Source organism: Thamnophis elegans, chromosome 15 (assembly GCF_009769535.1).
Source record: "Thamnophis elegans isolate rThaEle1 chromosome 15, rThaEle1.pri, whole genome shotgun sequence".
Taxonomy (NCBI): Eukaryota; Metazoa; Chordata; class Lepidosauria; order Squamata; family Colubridae; genus Thamnophis; species Thamnophis elegans.
Genome location: NC_045555.1, coordinates 44,502,085 through 44,521,403, shown reverse-complemented (window position 1 = coordinate 44,521,403; position 19,319 = coordinate 44,502,085). Strand labels below are relative to the sequence as shown.

The window sequence follows — 19,319 nt, the reverse complement described above, 5'->3', positions numbered from 1 at the left end:
TCAGTCTTGCCTCGGTCCGTCATCCCGAGCACTGGAAAAGATCAATTGGCGATGAACATGGGATTCGTCCCAAACTGAGGCACTAGATGAAGCTGATTATGGAGTGAGTCACTAATATAAGAGCTGTCCAAGATGAAGTAGCAATAGCAATTAGACTTATATACCGCTTCATAGGGCTTTCAGCCCTCTCTAAGCAATTTGCAGAGTCAGCATATCGCCCCCACAGTCTGCGTCCTCATTTCACCCACCTCGGAAGGATGGAAGGCTGAGTCAACCTTGAGCCGGTGAGATTAGAACCGCTGAACTGCAGATAACAGTCAGCTGAAGTGGCCTGCAGTACTGCACCCTAACCACTGCGCCACCTCGGGGCGATATGCTAACTAAAATTGACCATGGAGAAATGAGCTGAAGTATCCACACAATGCCACTCACTCCCAGTTTTTTTTGAGCTGATCCAAAAGGATACCATAGCTCAGAGGTGTCAAACTCAATTTCATTGTGGGCCACATCAGCGTTGTGTTTGACCTCAGAGGGCTGGGGCTCGGGTGAGTGTAGCTAGCTCAATGTCACGCAGGGCCGGGGTGGACTGAGCACTCTGCCAATGAAAATAGGTTCCCACGTTTCCAGGGCGGCCCCATGGGTCAGATGTAAGCCTTGAGTTTGACACCACTGCCGTAGCGGATGGTATGTTTCAGGGGTCAGCAACCCCCAGCTCTAGAGCCGCATGTGGCTCTTTCATCCCTCTGCTGTGGCTCCCTGTTGCTGGTCTGCGCAACAATTTTGAGAGGAGCTTCTGTTTGCGGGGGGAGCACGGCATAGCAGGAGGAGACTCTATTGCAAGGAGTAGGTTTTCCACAATTGATAGGGCTTTCAGTTAGGGCAGGTAGAGGAAAAAGGACACCGTGCTAGGAGAAGACTCTATGGTAGGGGAACCGGACTTCCAGTTGGCGGAGGAAAAAGGACACTGTACTAGGAGAAGACTCTATGGTGGGGGAACCGGACTTCCAGTTGGCGGAGGAAAAAGGACACTGTACTAGGAGAAGACTCTGTGGTGGGGGAACCGGACTTCCGGTTGGCTCCAGAATTGCACGGGGGGGGGGGGCCTTCGGGTTAGGACCTTTGTGGCTCTTTGACTGTTTTAAGGTTGCCGATTTACAGTTGCCGAGAAATCGAGGAGGGCAAAGGTGGATGCACAACTAGAAAGTTGTTTTTATCTCCTAAAATGGATCTGCGACTTTGAAGGTTTCCATCTATTTTAAGTTTCCGGATAGATAATTTGGTTTCAGTTGAATATTTTGCTGGGTGCAGCATACCAAATTAATCTGTAGCATCTTTCTCTATTTCTGTTTGCTGCGTACCCAAGGATTTTGCCCAAGGTAAATTGGCTGGGTTGTATCCAATGTGTTTCTACTCACCAAGCAGTATCTACTCTGCACCTTGAATCATTGTAATCTGATTCATGCACCATTTAGGAGCAACGGATTACTTCACCAAGCAACCTATGTCATGTACTGGATCTAAAGTGTAGAGAATATGAACCCAACATTAGATTTAAAGGTAAGGCAAAGGTTCCCCCGCGCACATATGTGCTAGTTGCTCCCAACTCTAGGGGGCAGTGCTCATCTCCGTTTCTAAGCCCGGAGAGCCAGCGGGTCCAAAGACATCTCCGTGGTCGTGTGGCTGGCATAACTAAACACCGAAGGCGCACAGAACGCTGTTACCTCCCCCCCAAAGGTGGTCCCCTATTTTTCTACTTGAATTTTGACATGCTTTCGAACTGCTAGGTTGGCAGGAGCTGGGACAAGTAGTGGGAGCTCACTCTGTTACGTGGCGCTAGGGATTCGAACTACCGTGGTTCGGTTGTTGATTGACAAGCTCAGTGTCTTAGCCACTGAGCCACCGCGTCCCCTTAGATTACATTACATTCCCTTTAGATTACATTACTATAGAGCCGAGGTGGCGCAGTGGTTAGGGTGCAGTACTGCAGGCCACTTCAGCTGACTGCTATCTGCAGTTCAGCGGTTCTAATCTCACCGGCTCAAGGTTGACTCAGCCTTCCATCCTTCCGAGGTGGGTGAAATGAGGACCCAGACTGTGGGGGCGATATGCTGACTCTGTAAACCGCTTAGAGAGGGCTGAAAGCCCTATGAAGCGGTATGTAAGTCTAACTGCTATTGCTATTAGATTTAAGGTGGAGTCAATATTGAACTGGTTATTTATATCTTCCCCTGCTTTTCTACAACTTACAGAAATAAACGTTTCTCGGGATCTTGAAAGATGGTGCATTCCTCAATATCTTTTTGTTTGGCCTGGTTTCTGAGCTTCTGCTCAGAAGAATGCAGAAATGGACTCTTTCCACCTTGCTGAACAAGCCAAAACTGTGTGGGGTGTTTGAATATTGGTTTTATGCCAGAAAGACAGGCCTCCTGTTGCTTTTTAGCTGTCGCGAACCATAAAACTATAAAACGTAAGGAGACAAAAGTGAACTCCAGCACAACGGTATTCTGATTCTCTGGAGAACTTTTGATGATGGAAATACAGGTACAGGTTGTTTAGTGATTGTTTTAAGTTATAACAGCACTTGACAAAAGTCGCTGGTTTCCATACATTGCGGCGTCTCCATGGTCACGTGATCAAAACTCGGATGCTTGACGACTGGCTCATATTTATGATGGTTGCAGTGTCCTGGGATCATGTGATCACTTTTTGTGACCTTTTGAAAAGCAAAAATCGATTGGGAAGCCAGTTTCACTTAGCAATGGTGTTAGTAGCCGAGGTGGCGCAGTGGTTAGGGTGCAGTACTGCAGGCCACTTCAGCTGACTGTTATCTGCAGTTCGGCTGTTCAAATCTCACCGGCTCAAGGTTGAGTCAGCCTTCCATCCTTCCGAGGTGGGTGAAATGAGGACCCAGACTGTGGGGGCGATATGTTGACTCTGTAAACCGCTTAGAGAGGGCTGAAAGCCCTATGAAGCGGTATATAAGTCTAAAAGCTATTGCTATTAATTTAAGAAAGGCAGCATTTTACTTAACAATTATGGCCAGACAGGTCGTAAAGCGGGAGAAAATTCTCCTTAACGACTGTCTTGCTTAGCAGCAGATGTTTTGGGCTCAGTACAACAAGCTTGTACTCAACCCAGAAAAGACCGAGTGGCTGTTGTGCTTCCCTCCCAAAGATTCCATCAATATTCCATCAATCAGGCTGGGGGGTCAAATTCTATACCCCTCAGAGAGGGTTCGCAACTTGGGAGTCCTCCTGGACCCACAGCTGTCGTTTGACCACCACTTGACGGCTGTGACCAGGGGGGCATTCGCCCAGGTTCGCCTGGTGCGCCAGTTGCGGCCCTACCTGAATCGGGAGGCTCTCACAACAGTCACCCGGGCCCTTGTGACCTCTAGGCTGGAATACTGCAATGTGCTCTACATGGGGCTGCCCTTGAAGAGCATCCGGCGACTTCAGCTAGTACAGAACGCGGCCGCGCGAGTGATTGTGGGTGCACCTCGGTTCACCCACATAACACCTATCCTCCGCGAGCTGCGCTGGCTACCTGTCGATCTCCGGATGCGCTTCAAGGTGCTATTAGTCACCCATAAAGCCCTTCATGGCAGTGGATCTGGATACTTGAGAGACCGCCTTCTGCCAATTACCTCCCTGCGACCAATAAGATCCCATAGATTAGGCCTCCTCCGTATTCCATCGGCCAGCCAGTGTCGGCTGGCAACTACAAGGAGGAGGGCCTTCTCTGTGGCTGCTCCGACCCTTTGGAACGAACTCCCCGTGGAGATTCGTACCCTCACCACCGTCCAGGCCTTCCGCATAGCCCTTAAGAACTGGCTAGCCCGTCAGGCCTGGGGACAAGGTTAGCCGCCCCTCCCGAATGAAGAATGTATGTTGTTGAATATTTTATTATATGTTTCTCTGTTAATGTTTGTCTTCCCCCTCCCTTGATTTTATGTGAGCCGCCCTGAGTCCCCTCAGGGAAAAGGGCGGCCTACAAATATTAATAAAATCAAATCAAATCAAAATCAGTTGTGTTTGGAAGTCAAGGACTACCGTAATACTGATCAACCACATTTTCATAATTCGTCCTCAGATAGTTGTAGGGAAAGGTTTGCTGAACTCAATTTAATTTCAATTCAATTTGCAATTTTAATAGATTTGTGTGCCGCCCAATCCCGAAGGACTCCGGGCGGCTTACATAAAAGCAGTTTAAAAATATTAAAAAAAGATTAAAAACACAGGGCAGAACGACTTAAAAACAAAAACACAACACGCACTCGGTTTTAATGGGGCTGAAGGTCAATCCAGATCAACAGCCCCAGGCCTGCCGGAACAGCCAGGTCTTAACAGACTTACGGAAGGCCAAGAGAGTGGGGAGGGTCCGGATCTCAGGGGGTAGATCGTTCCAAAGGGACGGGGCAGCAACAGAGAAGGCTCTCCCCCTTCTCTGATAGGTCAGAGTATGCTAACGTGCTATCATCAAATGCGGCAATGCCACGTCCATGAAAAATGAACCAATGAATGTAACTGCAATACCGTTCTCTAGTTGTCATTTGTGTACCGTAATTTCTCTGCTGTCCTCATGTGGCCTTTACAGCTTATTTGCCCTCTGTAGGTCATTCATACGGTTTCCTTTCCTTGGGTTCAGATTCCTTTGGCACGGCTTGGTCTCGAGTTGTACATAACACAACACTGACATAATGAAGTGTATTTGCTTATGCTGATGTTAGCATGGATAACAAAATCTGCTTCATTATGGGATTGGGAGGGGCAAAGCACAAGTAATTTATTCTGCCTTAACCAAGAGACGGGGGGGGGGGAGTTGTTTTTTTTTAAAGAGAAGGGTGGAAACTCTCTTTTAATTCCAGCATTTCCTGAAAAGAGAGACACACATTTCTTCCTGTAGCATAACGCCTTGTTCTTCCAATTGCAAAACGAAACCCCCGTTTTTCCATGACGGCACAGGGGACATAATTAAAATGCTCCATATGTTCTGGGACATTCTGAGATAGTTTCTGTTGTGACTCAGCAGATGTCTGCTGTGAGTCTTTTCGGGATACAAGATTCATTATAGCAATAGCAATAGCAGTTAGACTTATATACCGCTTCATAGGGCTTTCAGCCCTCTCTAAGCGGTTTACAGAGTCAGCATATTGCCCCCAACAACAATCCGGGTCCTCATTTTACCCACCTCGGAAGGATGGAAGGCTGAGTCAACCTTGAGCCGGTGAGATTTGAACAGCCGAACTGCAGTCAGCTGAAGTAGCCTGCAGTGCTGCACTCTAACCACTGCGCCACCTCGGCTATGCAGCTGGGGCTTGTTAGAGGCAGGTTTGGAGATAAAAGGACGGATGCTGCCACGCCCTAGTCGCAGGAGTCAACGTTCCTTCGTGCGTCCCTTGTTTGGTACAACATTGCTTGATTATTAATCGTGATTTATGGAAGATACACTTGGATAAGTGCTTTGGTGTTTCATGTAACCCTGATTCGTGGAGACTTTGGAAGAAGTGCATTCCTTTTAAGAGTTGTTTTGTATTCTGTTATCGGCTTGAAAGAGACTGTATTTCTGTTATTTTTGGGCTCGAAGCCAGTTTGAAATGAGAACTGATAAAGAAAGTTCCTTTTAAGTTTATTCATCTTGCCGTTTGTTAAGAGCCGTGAATGGGGGCAGAACAGTTTCTTAGGTGAGGTGGTATGTCGGCAGCTTCCATACTGCGTGCCAGGCTCCCTAGTTCATAGTAGTGCTTAAAAGTTTGTGAAGCCTTTTGAATTTTCAGTATTTCTGCATAAATGTGAGCTAAAATGTGATCTGTTCTTCACATACCGGTACATCGTAAAACTAGATAGAGCACTGAATGAAACAAATACGTGAAAAAAGACTTGACTACTTTAACGCGCTCTACATGGGGCTGCCCTTGAAAAGTGTTCGGAGACTACAACTGGTCCAGAATGCAGCCGCGCGAGCGATACTGGGTGTACCGAGATACACCCATGTTACACCCATCCACCGCGAGCTGCACTGGCTCCCTATGGGTCTCCGAACACGCTTCAAGATGCTGGTTATCACCTTTAAAGCCCTACATGGCTTAGGACCTGGATATCTACGAGACCATCTTCTGCCACATACCTCCCAGCGTCCGATAAGATCACACAGGATGGGCCTTCTCCAGGTGCCGTCGACTACACAGTGTCGTCTGGCGGCTCCTCGAGGGAGGGCCTTCTCTGTAGTTGCCCCGGCCGTATGGAACGATCTACCCCCAGAGATCCAGACCCTCCCCACTCTCGCGGCCTTCCAAAAGTCTACTAAGACCTGGTTATTCTGGCAGGCCTGGGGCTGTTGACCTCATGAATGAGGTCCAGCCCCACTAAGATTGAGTGATTAATATCCAGCCCCACTTGACTGAATGAATGATGTATTAATTTTAAATATTGTATTTTTTAAATTTTTTAAATGCTTTTATTTTGTTGTGAGCCGCCCAGAGTCCCAATGGGAGTGGGTGGCATACAAATTTTATTAAACTCAAACTCAGTGAAATCGAGTTTGACACCCCTGTCTTAGAGCGACCTTTCCAGTTCTTGACTTTCAACAAGTGAGATCTCTGATGTGCCCTTACATGAAATTTCAAGTTTCTTCCAATGTTATGAAATCCTACAAAGTAGATGACAAATATATTGCACTTCTTCATTTTGGTGAAAAACTGTTGCAAGATGTACGGCTTTTGTGTGAGCTAGTGAATTTGTGCTTGACTGTATTTTGAAATTGTAATTAACCTTCTAGAAAACCAGACAACTGATTTTTTGCATGTGTTATGACAAAAGCATATAAGTCGAGTTATCTACAGCTAAACAACTGGGATTTGGATAAAACTGTAATAAAATTCAGCCTATGGGGTTAATGGGCTGCAGTACAGTATTGCTGAGGTCTGTTTGACTTTTGCAGTATTTAATCAAGATATTTCCCCCCGTCATCTGGCCTTGGAATTTTATTTAATATTTAAGAGATAAAGCCCCTTGATGTTACATACAGTATGTCCTTCACACCATCGTTTCTCAGAAATTCCAAACAGAGGAAAAGGTATTTTGCCTCTATAGTTGTTGAGAAGGAAAAAATGTGTACAATTAATTTTTTTCCTCTTCTGAAGTGGTGAGATGATCAAGAAAAGGTCCACATTCAAAAAGGCATGATTAGAAATAATTACACGAATGCTTGTTTTATTCCTAAAACGTTTCAGAGTTTTGTTATAGGAAGTAGCGTACAAATATTTTAAGTGACATGAATCCTCTTTTACCTATTTCGACTTTTAGATTAGTTTCCAGTTAGGTAGATTTTAGCATGTACTGTATCAAGATAATTATTATGGGAGCATCAACAGAACAGAGAAAAGATAATGTTCTGTAAAATCTAGAAGATTTTGGCCTGCCAAATTTGCAAGAATGATCCTTTCGCAGCTATGTTTGTTACTGCAACTATGCCATATTGCAACTCTTATTAATAAAAATTTGGGACAAGTATAAATTTTTCCAGATTGACCAGCATGTACACCAGAGGTGGGTTTCTACCAGTTCGCACCTATTCGGTAGAACCGGTTCATCAAATCTACCGAACCGGTTAGAAGAGGTTCCACCAGTGGACCCGGAAAGCAGGCCACACCTACAGGAGAGGTTCCAAAAATTTTTGAAACCCACCACTGCCACATACACACACACACACACAGAGACAGACTGACACAGAGAGAGAGAGAGAAATAGAAAGAAAGGAAGAAATAAATAAAGGAAAAAGAAAAAAGAAAGAAAAAGTGAGAGAGAGAGATGAAAGAAAAAAGGGACAGAGAGACAAAAGGAAGGAGAAAGAGAGAGAGAGAGAGAGGGAGAGAGAGAAAACACATGGCCAGCAAGCCACTCCCACCAGGTCACATGGCCGGCAAGCCACTCCCACAAAGGAGGCCACACCCACAGAGTAGGTTCCAAAAATTTTTGAAACCCACCACTGATGTACACTATCAATAATCTGGACTTTGCAAAATTATACAAATTCAATGGTTGTAGTATTGTGACGTGAAGCTAGGCCCTTAGTTTTTATATGAAAACATATTTTAATGTTTTATCACTATAGAAAACATGTCATTTTGAATGTGTTTATATCTATTTGTAGAGAACCAATCAGTGGTGGGTTTCAAAAAAATTTCGAACTTACTCTGTGGGTGTGGCTTCCTTTGTGGGAGTGGCTTGCTGGCCATGTGACCTGGTGGGAGTGGCTTGCTGGCCATGTGTTCTCTCTCTCTCTCTCTCTCTCTCTCTCTCTCTCTCTCTCTCTCCTTCCTTTTGTCTCTCTGTCCCTTTTTCCTTTTGTTCTTTCATCTCTCACTTTTTCTTTCTTTTTTCTTTTTTCCTTTATTTCTTTCTTCCTTCCTTTCTCTCTCTCTCTCTCTCTCCTTCCTTTTGTCTCTCTGTCCCTTTTTCCTTTTGTTCTTTCATCTCTCACTTTTTCTTTCTTTTTTCTTTTTTTCCTTTCTTTCTTTCTTTCTTTCTTCCTTCCTTCCTTCCTTCCTTCCTTCCTTCCACTCTCTCTCTCTCTCTCTCTCTCTCTCTCTCTCTCTCTCTCTCTCTCTCTCTCTCTCTTTCTCTGTGTCAGTGGTGGGTTTCAAATTTTTTTGGAACCTCTTCTCTAAGTGTGGCCTGCTTTCTGGTGGAACCTCTTCTAACCGGTTCGGTAGATTTGACGAACCGGTTCTACCAAACTGGTGCGAACTGGTAGGAACCCACCTCTGGAACCAATCTAAACTGATCCCAAAATACAAGATTCCAAGCTACAATCCAGGCTTTCATTCACCTTTTGCTATCTCTTGTTGACTAAATCCAGTTGATAAGAGGGTATATTGAACTGTGGCAAAGGGCGAGAAGCCTTCTGCTGAAATCGGCAACTGTCTGTATTCTGAAGTGGATGTAATAACTTTTGGTTTAAAGTAGGCTAGAGTTTAACCCTGTCCATGCAGGGGATTAAATCAGTCAATACTAAAGGAAATGAACCTTGGTGTCCTATGGGATCGTGAAGAATTGGAAATAACTTAGTGTCTGAATTTTTATGTTAAATTTATATTTAGCAATAGCAATAGTAATAGCAGTTAGACTTATACACCGCTTCATAGGGCTTTCAGCCCTCTCTAAGCGGTTTACAGAGTCAGCATATTGCCCCCAACAACAATCCGGGTCCTCATTTTACCCACCTCGGAAGGATGGAAGGCTGAGTCAACCTTGAGCCGGTGAGATTTGAACAGCCGAACTGCAGTCAGCTGAAGTAGCCTGCAGTGCTGCATTTAACCACTGTGCCACCTCAGCTCTTACCGACAAAGAAATAAAGGCAGACTAGTATAGATCTATTTCAAGCTATTTAGCTCTCGTCAGCTAGCCATACCCTTTCTGAGATTCGAACCACTTTATTTCTTTCTCGGTAAATATAAATTTAACACAGAAATCATTTGCCACGAACGTGACTGCCTGCGATGGCCCCTGAATTGGGGCTGAAAGGCAAAAGCGGAAGCTGTGTGCTCCGTCCCATAATTGGGTAGACCAGGTTGCCCCAATAAAAAACAGAGACTGAACAAATTCAGGAGATTCTTAGATGATCATACCGTATAAATACACATAAAATTGCAATTGGAGTTTTATAAATCCTATGGGATGTGTGGTCATGGATTGATGGTTTTTCGGCCTCCTAGATATAGCACCAGTGGTGGGTTTCAAAAATTTATTGGAACCTACTCTGTGGGTGTGGCCTCCTTTGTGGGGGTGGCTTGCCGGCCATGTGATTGGGTGGGAGTGGCTTGCCGGCCATGTGACCGAGTGGGGGTGGCTTGCCAGCCATGTGACTGTGTGGGGGGTGGCTTGCTGGTCATGTGACCGGGTGGGAGTAGCTTGGCAGTCATGTGACTGGGTGGGAGTAGCCAAGACGATGTCACTGAATTCTTTGCCCCAATGGATGTTCTACAAAAAGAAGATATAAAAAAGGAAATTTATTATTTTGTTCACTTACTACTTAAATAGGATTAAAATAAGTACACAAAACAATGAAAGGGCTACTTACAGAAGGTAAATAGCTTACTACTTGTATTTAAAAGGGAATAAATACATATTTAATTTTACACATGTTAACAGCTGTTGGAATTGTGTTTGCACAACAGTGGAAAAAACAAAGATATGAAAATGAATAAATATTAGAATTGTGCAGGAATGAATAAATTGACAATTAAAATCAAGAAGGCTTTGAATACTTTTTCACGTGGGATTTTGTTTTATCAATTGCTAATTAACAGAAACAGTAATTAGAAATCTAAAAGTATGAAAGAAAAGACAAATTATGTAAGGAAAGGTCACTAAAATGTATAAGGAAATATTATTAGTACTTGATCATTATTAATGTGTAGATAACTGCGGGACATTACACACCCACACACACAAACTATGACAGTGCCAGAAAAACACCAAGAACTGACTCAGCCTTCCATCCTTCCGAGGTGGGTGAAATGAGGACCCAGACTGTGGGGGCGATATGCTGACTCTGTAAACCGCTTAGAGAGGGCTGAAAGCCCTATGAAGCGGTATATAAGTCTAACTATTGCTATTGCTAGATAGATGATAGGTAGAAAAAGGGAGAGAGAGAGATGTAGGTAGATAGGTAGAGATACATAGATAGATCATAGATTGATAGATCGATAGATTGATCAATAGATAGGTGATAGATAGATGATACATAGATAGATAGATAGATAGATAGATAGATAGATAGATAGATAGATAGATAGATAGATAGATAGATAGGTTGACTCAGCCTTCCATCCTTCTGAGGTGGGTGAAATGAGGACCCAGACTGTGGGGGCAATATGCTGACTCTGTAAACCGCTTAGAGAGGGCTGAAAGCCCTATGAAGCGGTATATAAGTCTAACTATTGCTATTGCTAGATAGATGATAGGTAGAAAAAGGGAGAGAGAGAGATGTAGGTAGATAGGTAGAGATACATAGATAGATCATAGATTGATAGATCGATAGATTGATCAATAGATAGGTGATAGATAGATGATACATAGATAGATAGATAGATAGATAGATAGATAGATAGATAGATGATAGATAGATAGATAGATAGATAGATAGATAGATAGGTTGACTCAGCCTTCCATCCTTCTGAGGTGGGTGAAATGAGGACCCAGACTGTGGGGGCAATATGCTGACTCTGTAAACCGCTTAGAGAGGGCTGAAAGCCCTATGAAGCGGTATATAAGTCTAACTGCTATTGCTATTAATATCTAAAACTATTGTTTAAAGCGTTCCTGCAGTAACCTTTATTCCCTTCCTTCCTCTAGCATTCCCATGGTTTGGCATGGACATTGGTGGGACCCTTGTCAAACTGGTATACTTTGAACCGAAAGACATTACTGCTGAAGAAGAGCAGGAAGAAGTGGAAAACCTCAAAAGCATCAGGAAGTATCTGACTTCCAACACAGCCTACGGTAAAACAGGGATCCGGGATGTCCACCTGGAACTGAAAAACTTGACTATGTGTGGACGTAAAGGGAACCTCCATTTCATCCGCTTCCCGAGCTGTGCTATGCACAGGTTTATACAGATGGGCAGCGAAAAGAACTTTTCCAGCCTACACACCACGCTTTGTGCCACCGGAGGTGGAGCCTACAAGTTTGAGGAAGATTTCCGAATGGTAGGTGAATTTACGCTCTGTCCGAGTTCAGGAGCTTTCTTACTCCCGGTGGCAAAACTGCCAAATCAAATTCAGGGAAGTCGTCTTTATTTTTTTAATCACATCAGATCAGGGGTGGGTTTCTCGCCCCGTTCCAACCGGTTCGGTTGGAACGGGGCCAGCGGCGTCCTCGTGCACGCGCGCGGCGCACGCATGCGTACTAGCGTCTGTGCGATGCTCCAGCTGCTCCTGGAGGATCGCGCAGGCGCTGTATGCATCCTGCGCATGCGTGGAAGCGCAGAACTAGTCAAAACTGGGTAAGGAGCGCGGGCGGGCGGGTGGGCCCTTCGCCGTTCCCGGAAGTTACTTACTTCCGGGTTCGCCGACCAACCGGTTCGCAGGGACCGCCGCGAACCGGTTGAAACCCACCCCTGCATCAGATCCACTTTTTAGCTCAAACGCATTCATTAAGAGGAACATTTTACTGCATTCTCTAGTGGCATTAATACTTGGCCGAGACTACCTACGAGACCGTCTCCTGCCGCATACCTCCCTAAGACCAATAAGATCGCACAGGATGGGCCTTCTCCGGGTGCCTTCAGCTGGACAGTGCCGGCTAGCGACACCTCGGAGCAAGGCTCTCTCTGTAGCCACTCCGACCCTATGGAATGAACTACCCCCAGAGATCCGGACCCTACCCACTCTCATGGCCTTCCGAAAAGCTATCAAAACCTGGCTATTCCGGCAGGCCTCGGGCTGTTGACCTCTGGATTGAGGTCCAGACCCGCTTTGATTGGGGGCATGTTGTGTTTTCTTCTTAATCTTCTTGTATCTTATTGTTTTAATCCTTTTTTAACATTTTTCATCTCTGTAAGCCGCCCGGAGTCTTCCGGGATTGGGCAGCCTATAAATTCAAGAAATGAAATGAAATGAATGAACTTCACAAAACTGAGATGGCAATGGGGCAGAAGGGTGCTATTTTGTCATGTCAGCGTTTGTGCCAGTGGTGGGTTCCTAGCCGGTTTACTACCAGTTCTCTGAGAGAGGGCGTTTTGCATGTGCACTGCTCGCTTCGCTCGTGTGTGCGCCCACACGGAGGCCCTCCCCCGGGGAGCCGCCAGCCAACATTGTCTGGTGTTGGCTGTTTTGGGGGGCGTTTTCCAGCGCTCCAGCTCCCACGAAAACCAGCTGGTGACGGCGTGGATGCCCACAGAGAGGGCTGTGTGTGCCACCTCTGGTATGCGTACCACAGGTTTGCCATCACACGCTTACACAGTATTCAGCGTGCTTCTAATACTGGCTGCTTGGCTTGAAGCATAAGGTGAGGCAAGGCAGGTAAGGTGAGAGGTGTGTACAGTATATCTTTTGGGGTGGGGCGTAGCCTGGGGAATAGGTAACACAAGGACACACGTCTCCGCCCCGCATTGCTGGGTTTCATGCTCCAGGCATTCACAGGCAGCCTGGTTTGAAATGGAATCGCTTAAATCTATCGACACCCTCTTTTTAGCCTTTATTAATCGTCTACGAAAGCTCTAGCCGTGAGTTTCAAATTGTACATAATTCATTACCGGTAACAAACGGAGCCCTCAACAGCGGGGACGGTAATAAGAGATGTGTAACCGAAGCCACGTAAAGAGTTATTTGCTTTAATCTTTTGCTGATTTAATTAAGCTTCGTTTGTATTATGCCTGTAAGCTCCATAGGGAGTCCTCGACTTACGACCCCATTCGAGCCCAAAATTTCTGTTAAGGGAGACATTTGTTAATTGAGTCCCCCCCCCCTTTTTTTTACGAACTCTCCCACGTCAGTGGTTAAATAAACCACTGCAGTTGATAAGTTAACAAGTCAACCTGGCTTCCCCATTGACTTGGCTTGTTAGAAGGTCGCGAAAGAGGATCACATAACCTTGGGACACAGCAACGGTCATAAATATGAACTAGTTGCTAAGCATTTGAGTTTTGATCACATGATCACGCGGATGCTGGAAAGTAGTGACACTGAAAAATTGTCATACGCAGGGGTGGGTTTCAACCGGTTCGCGGTGGTCCCCGTGAACCGGTTGGTCTGCGAACCCGGAAGTAAGTAACTTCCGGGAACGGCGAAGGGCCCACCCGCTCGCCCGTGCTCCTTACCGGTCTTTGAAGGCTTCTGCGCTTCCACGCAGGCGCATGGCACATACAGCACCTGCGCGATTCTCCGCGAGCAGCTGGATGGCACATATAGCGCCTGCGCGATTCTCCGCGAGCAGCTGGAGCATCGCGCAGGTGTTAAGACGCATGCGTGATCTGTGCGCGTGCACGAGGACGCCGGCGGCCCCGTTCCAACCGAACCGGTTGGAACGGGATAAGCAACCCACCACTGGTTATACGTCACTGTTTTCAGTGCTGTTGTAACTTTGAACGGTCACTAAACTGAACTGTTGTAAGTTGAGGACTATCTTTATAAGATGAAAGGGGTAAGAAAAAAAGCACAAGAATCTAAAAACAAAACAATTGGGCTTCTTGCTATTTTGTTCATTGGTTTAAATAATTTTTGAAGTATAGCCTTCATCTAATCATAATATTCCAATCAAGATTGGTAAATCCTATTGCTTCTCAGTGTAACTTGTATTTAGAAATGCTATGTTTCTAACAGGTCATCAGATAAATGGTTAAAAACTTGACTATATAACCCATTGACCAGATATTGAATTTAACATATAAAAAGAATTAGAAACTTTTTCGATTTTACAGCCCTTAAAAAATAATCATCCAAATTCGAGGGAAAAAAAATGGTTTCATTTGATGAAATCAGCCTGAAGCTTCCTGAAATGTTGTTAGCTGTAATTAGGTTGAAAATAAATGGTTATGAAACAGCAAATTACAAAATTGGGTTAGGTTTTCACAGTTAATAGACTGCTGATGTTAACAACACCTGCATGTTGCAACTGTGTGTTTCTAAGAATTATAAATGATTTGAGGATTTTTCTATGCTACACACTTTAAAAAAAAAAAAAATCTCATCACTAGTTCTTGCCGAGGTGGCGCAGTCGTTGCCGAGGTGGCGAAGCTTGGCAACTCCACTGCGCTGTACAATAGAAACCATTTTACGGCAGTATGGTAGAAGCCATTTTAAGGCACAACAGGCTGTATCTTAACAGAATACACACATTGAGGAGTGTTAGGGGTGTCTTACCCCCCCCAGTATTTGTTTCCAGAGAGTAAGTCATCTGTGTATCAAGTTTGGTTGAAATTGCTCAAGGCGCTCCAGAGTTATGCTGAAACAGACAGACAAAGAGAGAGAGAGAGAGAGGCAGGCAGGCAGGCAGGCAGGCAGGCAGGCAGGCAGGCAGGCAGACATATATATATATATATATATATATATATATATATATATATATATATATATATATATATATATATATATATATATATATATATATATATATATATATATTTTCCTCAAGTTTACATGGCTGCCTATTTTATTAAAAAGTAATTCTTGGTGGTGTATTACAAAACTCTAAAGCAGTTAACTGTTTTAACAGAGGTGAGGTGGCGCAGTGGTTAGAGTGCAATACTGCAGGCCACTTCAGCTGACTGCTATCTGCAGTTCAGCGGTTCAAATCTCACCGGCTCAGGGTTGACTCAGCCTTCCATCCTTCCGAGGTGGGTAAAATGAGGACCTGGATTGTTGTTGGGGGCGATATACTGACTCTGTAAACCGCTTAGAGAGGGCTGGAAGCCCTATGAAGCGGTATATAAGTCGAACTGCTATTGCTATTGCAAAACATGACGTGGATACGTGTTTTTTTTTTTAATGATTGATCAGAGTTAAAACACAAAAAAGAGGAATAGTAGTTAGGCCTTTATTGTCATTGTACCAAATAAATACAACAAAATTGGCACAGATAGTCCTTACAACATTTCACTTAGTGACTGAAATTACAACAGCAAATGACCATTTCCACCCTTGTGACTGTTGCAGCATCCCCATGTGATTTACATTCAGATGCTTGACAACTGATTCGCATTTATGACGGTTGCAGTGCCCCAAGGTCATGTGACCAGTTTTTTTGTGTCTTTCTGACAAGCAAAGTCAATGGGGAAACCAGATTCGCTTAACAACTATGTTATAAGTTTAAGAACTTTAGCGATTCACTTAACAGATGTGGCAGGAAAAGGCATAGAGTGGGGCAAAACTCACTTCCCAAAATTTCTCTGTTAGCAACATTCAGATTCAGATTTAATTTATTTGTATGCCGCCCTTCTCCGAGAGGGACTCAGGGCGGCGAACAACTCAAAAGGGGAAAGGGGATACAAACACAATACATATAATTAAAATACACAAAAGTCATACGGCCATACCAGTCGAGAGGGGAGGGGAACTCATCAACTCCAGGCCTGCCGGCACAGCCAGGTTTTGACGGCTTTTCGGAAGGCCTGGAGAGAGGTGAGGGTCCGAATCTCCGCGGGGAGTTCATTCCAGAGGACCGGAGCTGCAACAGAAAAGGCCCTCCCCCAGGTAGTAGCCAGATGGCATTGGCTGGTAGACGGAACCCGGAGGAGGCCGACCCTGTGCGATCTAACAGGTTTGTGGGAGGTAATTGGCAGAAGGCGGTCTCCCAAGTACCCAGGTCCAATACCATGAAGGGCTTTATAAGTTACGACTAGCACTTTGAAGCCTATCCGGAGACCGATCGGTAACCAGTGCAGCTCGCGGAGGATAGGTGTAACGTGGGTGTACCGAGGTGCACCCACAATCGCTCGCGCGGCTGCATTCTGGACGAGTTGTAATCTCCGAATACTCTTCAAAGGCTGCCCCATGTAGAGCGCATTGCAGTAGTCCAGTCTTTAGGTCACGAGGGCCTTCTGGGCTCAATTGTGGTGGTAGGTCGAGGTCCTTCTTTCAAAACATCTTCGATTTTTTTCTGCTCTACTGTGACCTGAATAGTGAGACCTCGTCAAAAAAGTAATAACACCAAAGAGACCTTTTCTCCTAATTCTCAGAAACACAACACAACCAGGTAAACACGCACGTGTTATCAGGCAGACAGCACACTTGGCTTGACACTTCCCGTGCAAATAATTATTTAGTACTCAAGAGTGTTGATCTATTGGGTAATTCAAATAGTACAAAGTCTTCGACCCTATTATGTTTTCGACTTTCCGCGGATTTTCCTGCTGCGTCGGACGAAATGTTCATTTATTAACTTCTCTTCCAGATTGCTGACCTCCAGCTTCATAAGATAGATGAGTTGGACTGCCTTATCCAAGGTCTTCTCTATGTGGATTCTGTCGGCTTCAACGGGCAGCCGGAATGCTATTATTTTGAAAACCCCTCGTCCCCGGAGCGGTGTCAGAAAAAGCCTTACTGCCTCGATAACCCCTTCCCTATGTTGCTAGTTAACATAGGCTCCGGTGTCAGCATCTTAGCCGTCTATTCCAAAGACAACTATAAGAGAGTTACAGGGACCAGGTGAATATGCTATCTTCCAAAAAGAACTTTTTTCCTGACGAAACGACTCTCTTGGGCTGGGAATTGGGATCCCCCCACCACACACAGTAGCTGAATCTAAAATTTGCATTTTTGGGTGTGGCTTTGAAGCGCGACGAGCAACGATATCCATATTTATTATTTTAGATTGAAAAGTTCTACTGTGAATTAGAAAGGGATTAGAGCTTCTTGATCTGAACTTCAAGCTTAGGCATGGGGATGGAAGGAGGAAAAATATAAAACCCAATTTTGATTAGTTTTGAAATAGAAGATATCCCACCTTTATATAAAACCCAATTTTGATTAGTTTTGAAATAGGAGGTACCCCACCTTTTAATGGTTCTGCAAAAGAAATTGTCACGAGTCCAGCTTGCTTTGGTTTTTTTCCCCATCTAATGCTAGCAAGAGCCGAGGTGGCGCAGTGGGTAGAGTGCAGTACTGCAGGCCACTTCAGCTGACTGCTAGCTGCAGTTCGGCGGTTCTAATCTCACCGGCTTCAAGGTTGACTCAGCCTTCCATCCTTCCGAGGTGGGTGAAATGAGGACCCAGACTGTGGGGGCGATATGCTGGCTCTGTAAACCGCTTAGAGAGGGGCTGAAAGCCCTATGAAGCGGTATATAAGTCTAACTGCTACTGCTATTGCTACTGCTAATCTAGTCTGGTGTTTTTTAGATGTTCCAGATTATGATACCCACAATCTTTTCCATAGGAAATGCTGATCAAACTGACAGCAGTTGGTCCAAACTAGAGATCAAAATTATTGCTCTGGGTTGAATTGTATGCCTACAATAGGCTTTTTTCACTTCTTTAAATTTAAGGAGTAGGGCTCCCTCCCAAAATGTATAACATTCAGTTATCTCCTTCCGCCTGAAGGATTGTTGGAGTGGGTTCCACCACAAAACTGCGCCCGACTAAACCGCGTCGCTGACGTTATCAACAGGGCGACAACAGCGCGGAGACAGAAGCACGCTGTAAACCCTAAACCTAAAATTAACACCTAAACCTAAACCTAACCCCCCTAAACCTAATCCTAAACCTAACCCCCCTAAACCTAATCCTAAACCTAACCCTAAACCTAACCCTAAACCTAACCCTTAACCTAACACTAAACCTAACCCTAACCCTTAACCTAACCCTAAACCTAACCCTAAACCTCACCCTAACCCTTAACCTAACCCTAAAGCTAACCCTAAAGCTAACCCTTACTTACCTTAAGTTGAATCGGCTTGCTTTCAAAGCGCTATTTAAAGCACCCTTCTTTCTCCGCGCTGGCTTTTGTCGCCCTGTTGATGACGTCAGCGACGCGGTTTAATCGGGCGCGGCTTAGTCAAGCGCGGTTTTGATGGGTCACGGTTGGAGTGATAGGAACAGACAGACCCAAACTCTTGTTAAGCATATGAAATGATATTTTTTTTTGCTTTCTAGTCTCGGTGGTGGTACATTCCTGGGTCTCTGTTGTTTGCTGACTGGCTGTGAGACCTTTGAAGAAGCGCTAGAAATGGCAGCTAAAGGAGACAGCACCAATGTTGATAAGCTGGTGAAGGATATTTATGGAGGAGATTATGAACGGTTTGGTCTTCAAGGATCTGCTGTTGCATCAAGGTACGCTTGGACAAGTCGCAACGCAAATCCTGTGCCTTCTATTTATACGTTTATTATTCAACAATAGCATATTGCTTCGTGCTAATCTAACTACCATCCCCATCCATTCCATGTTAAGTCAGCTGCAGCAATGACAATCAGCTGTTATTGTCCTGTTAACAGGGACAGGAAGTGTTTGGCAGCCTGATGGCCACACTTCTTCGTTACAGCAGCGAGGGGTTTGACACTGAAGGGTTGCAGGGAATAACAAGAGGATGACAAAGAGGGCCAGGCCACATGGAGAGGGAAGATGGTTCCACCACAAAACCGCGCCGGACTAAACTGCGCCGGACTAAACCGCGTCGCTGACATCGTCAACAGGGTGACAACAGCCACAGGAGACAGAAGCACGCTGTAAACCCTAAACCTAAAATTAACCCCTAAACCTAACCCCCCTAAACCTAACCCTTAACCTAACCCTAAACCTAACCCTTAACCTAACCCTAAACCTAAACCTAACCCTTAACCTAACCCTAAACCTAATCCTAACCCTTAACCTAACCCTTAACCTAAC

General features: G+C 45.0%; 1 protein-coding gene across 5 annotated transcripts in view; it reads left to right on the top strand.

The window, feature by feature from the left end:
• Positions 1–19,319, top strand: part of PANK1 (pantothenate kinase 1) — a 46,287-nt gene that overhangs the window by 9,795 nt on the left and 17,173 nt on the right. For all 5 annotated transcript variants that reach the window (XM_032231491.1, XM_032231495.1, XM_032231492.1 and 2 more), the window contains exons 2-4: positions 11,358–11,710; positions 16,893–17,146; positions 18,590–18,766. In XM_032231491.1, the coding sequence (XP_032087382.1) occupies positions 11,358–11,710; positions 16,893–17,146; positions 18,590–18,766 (784 nt within the window). The remainder of the gene's footprint in view (positions 1–11,357; positions 11,711–16,892; positions 17,147–18,589; positions 18,767–19,319) is intronic.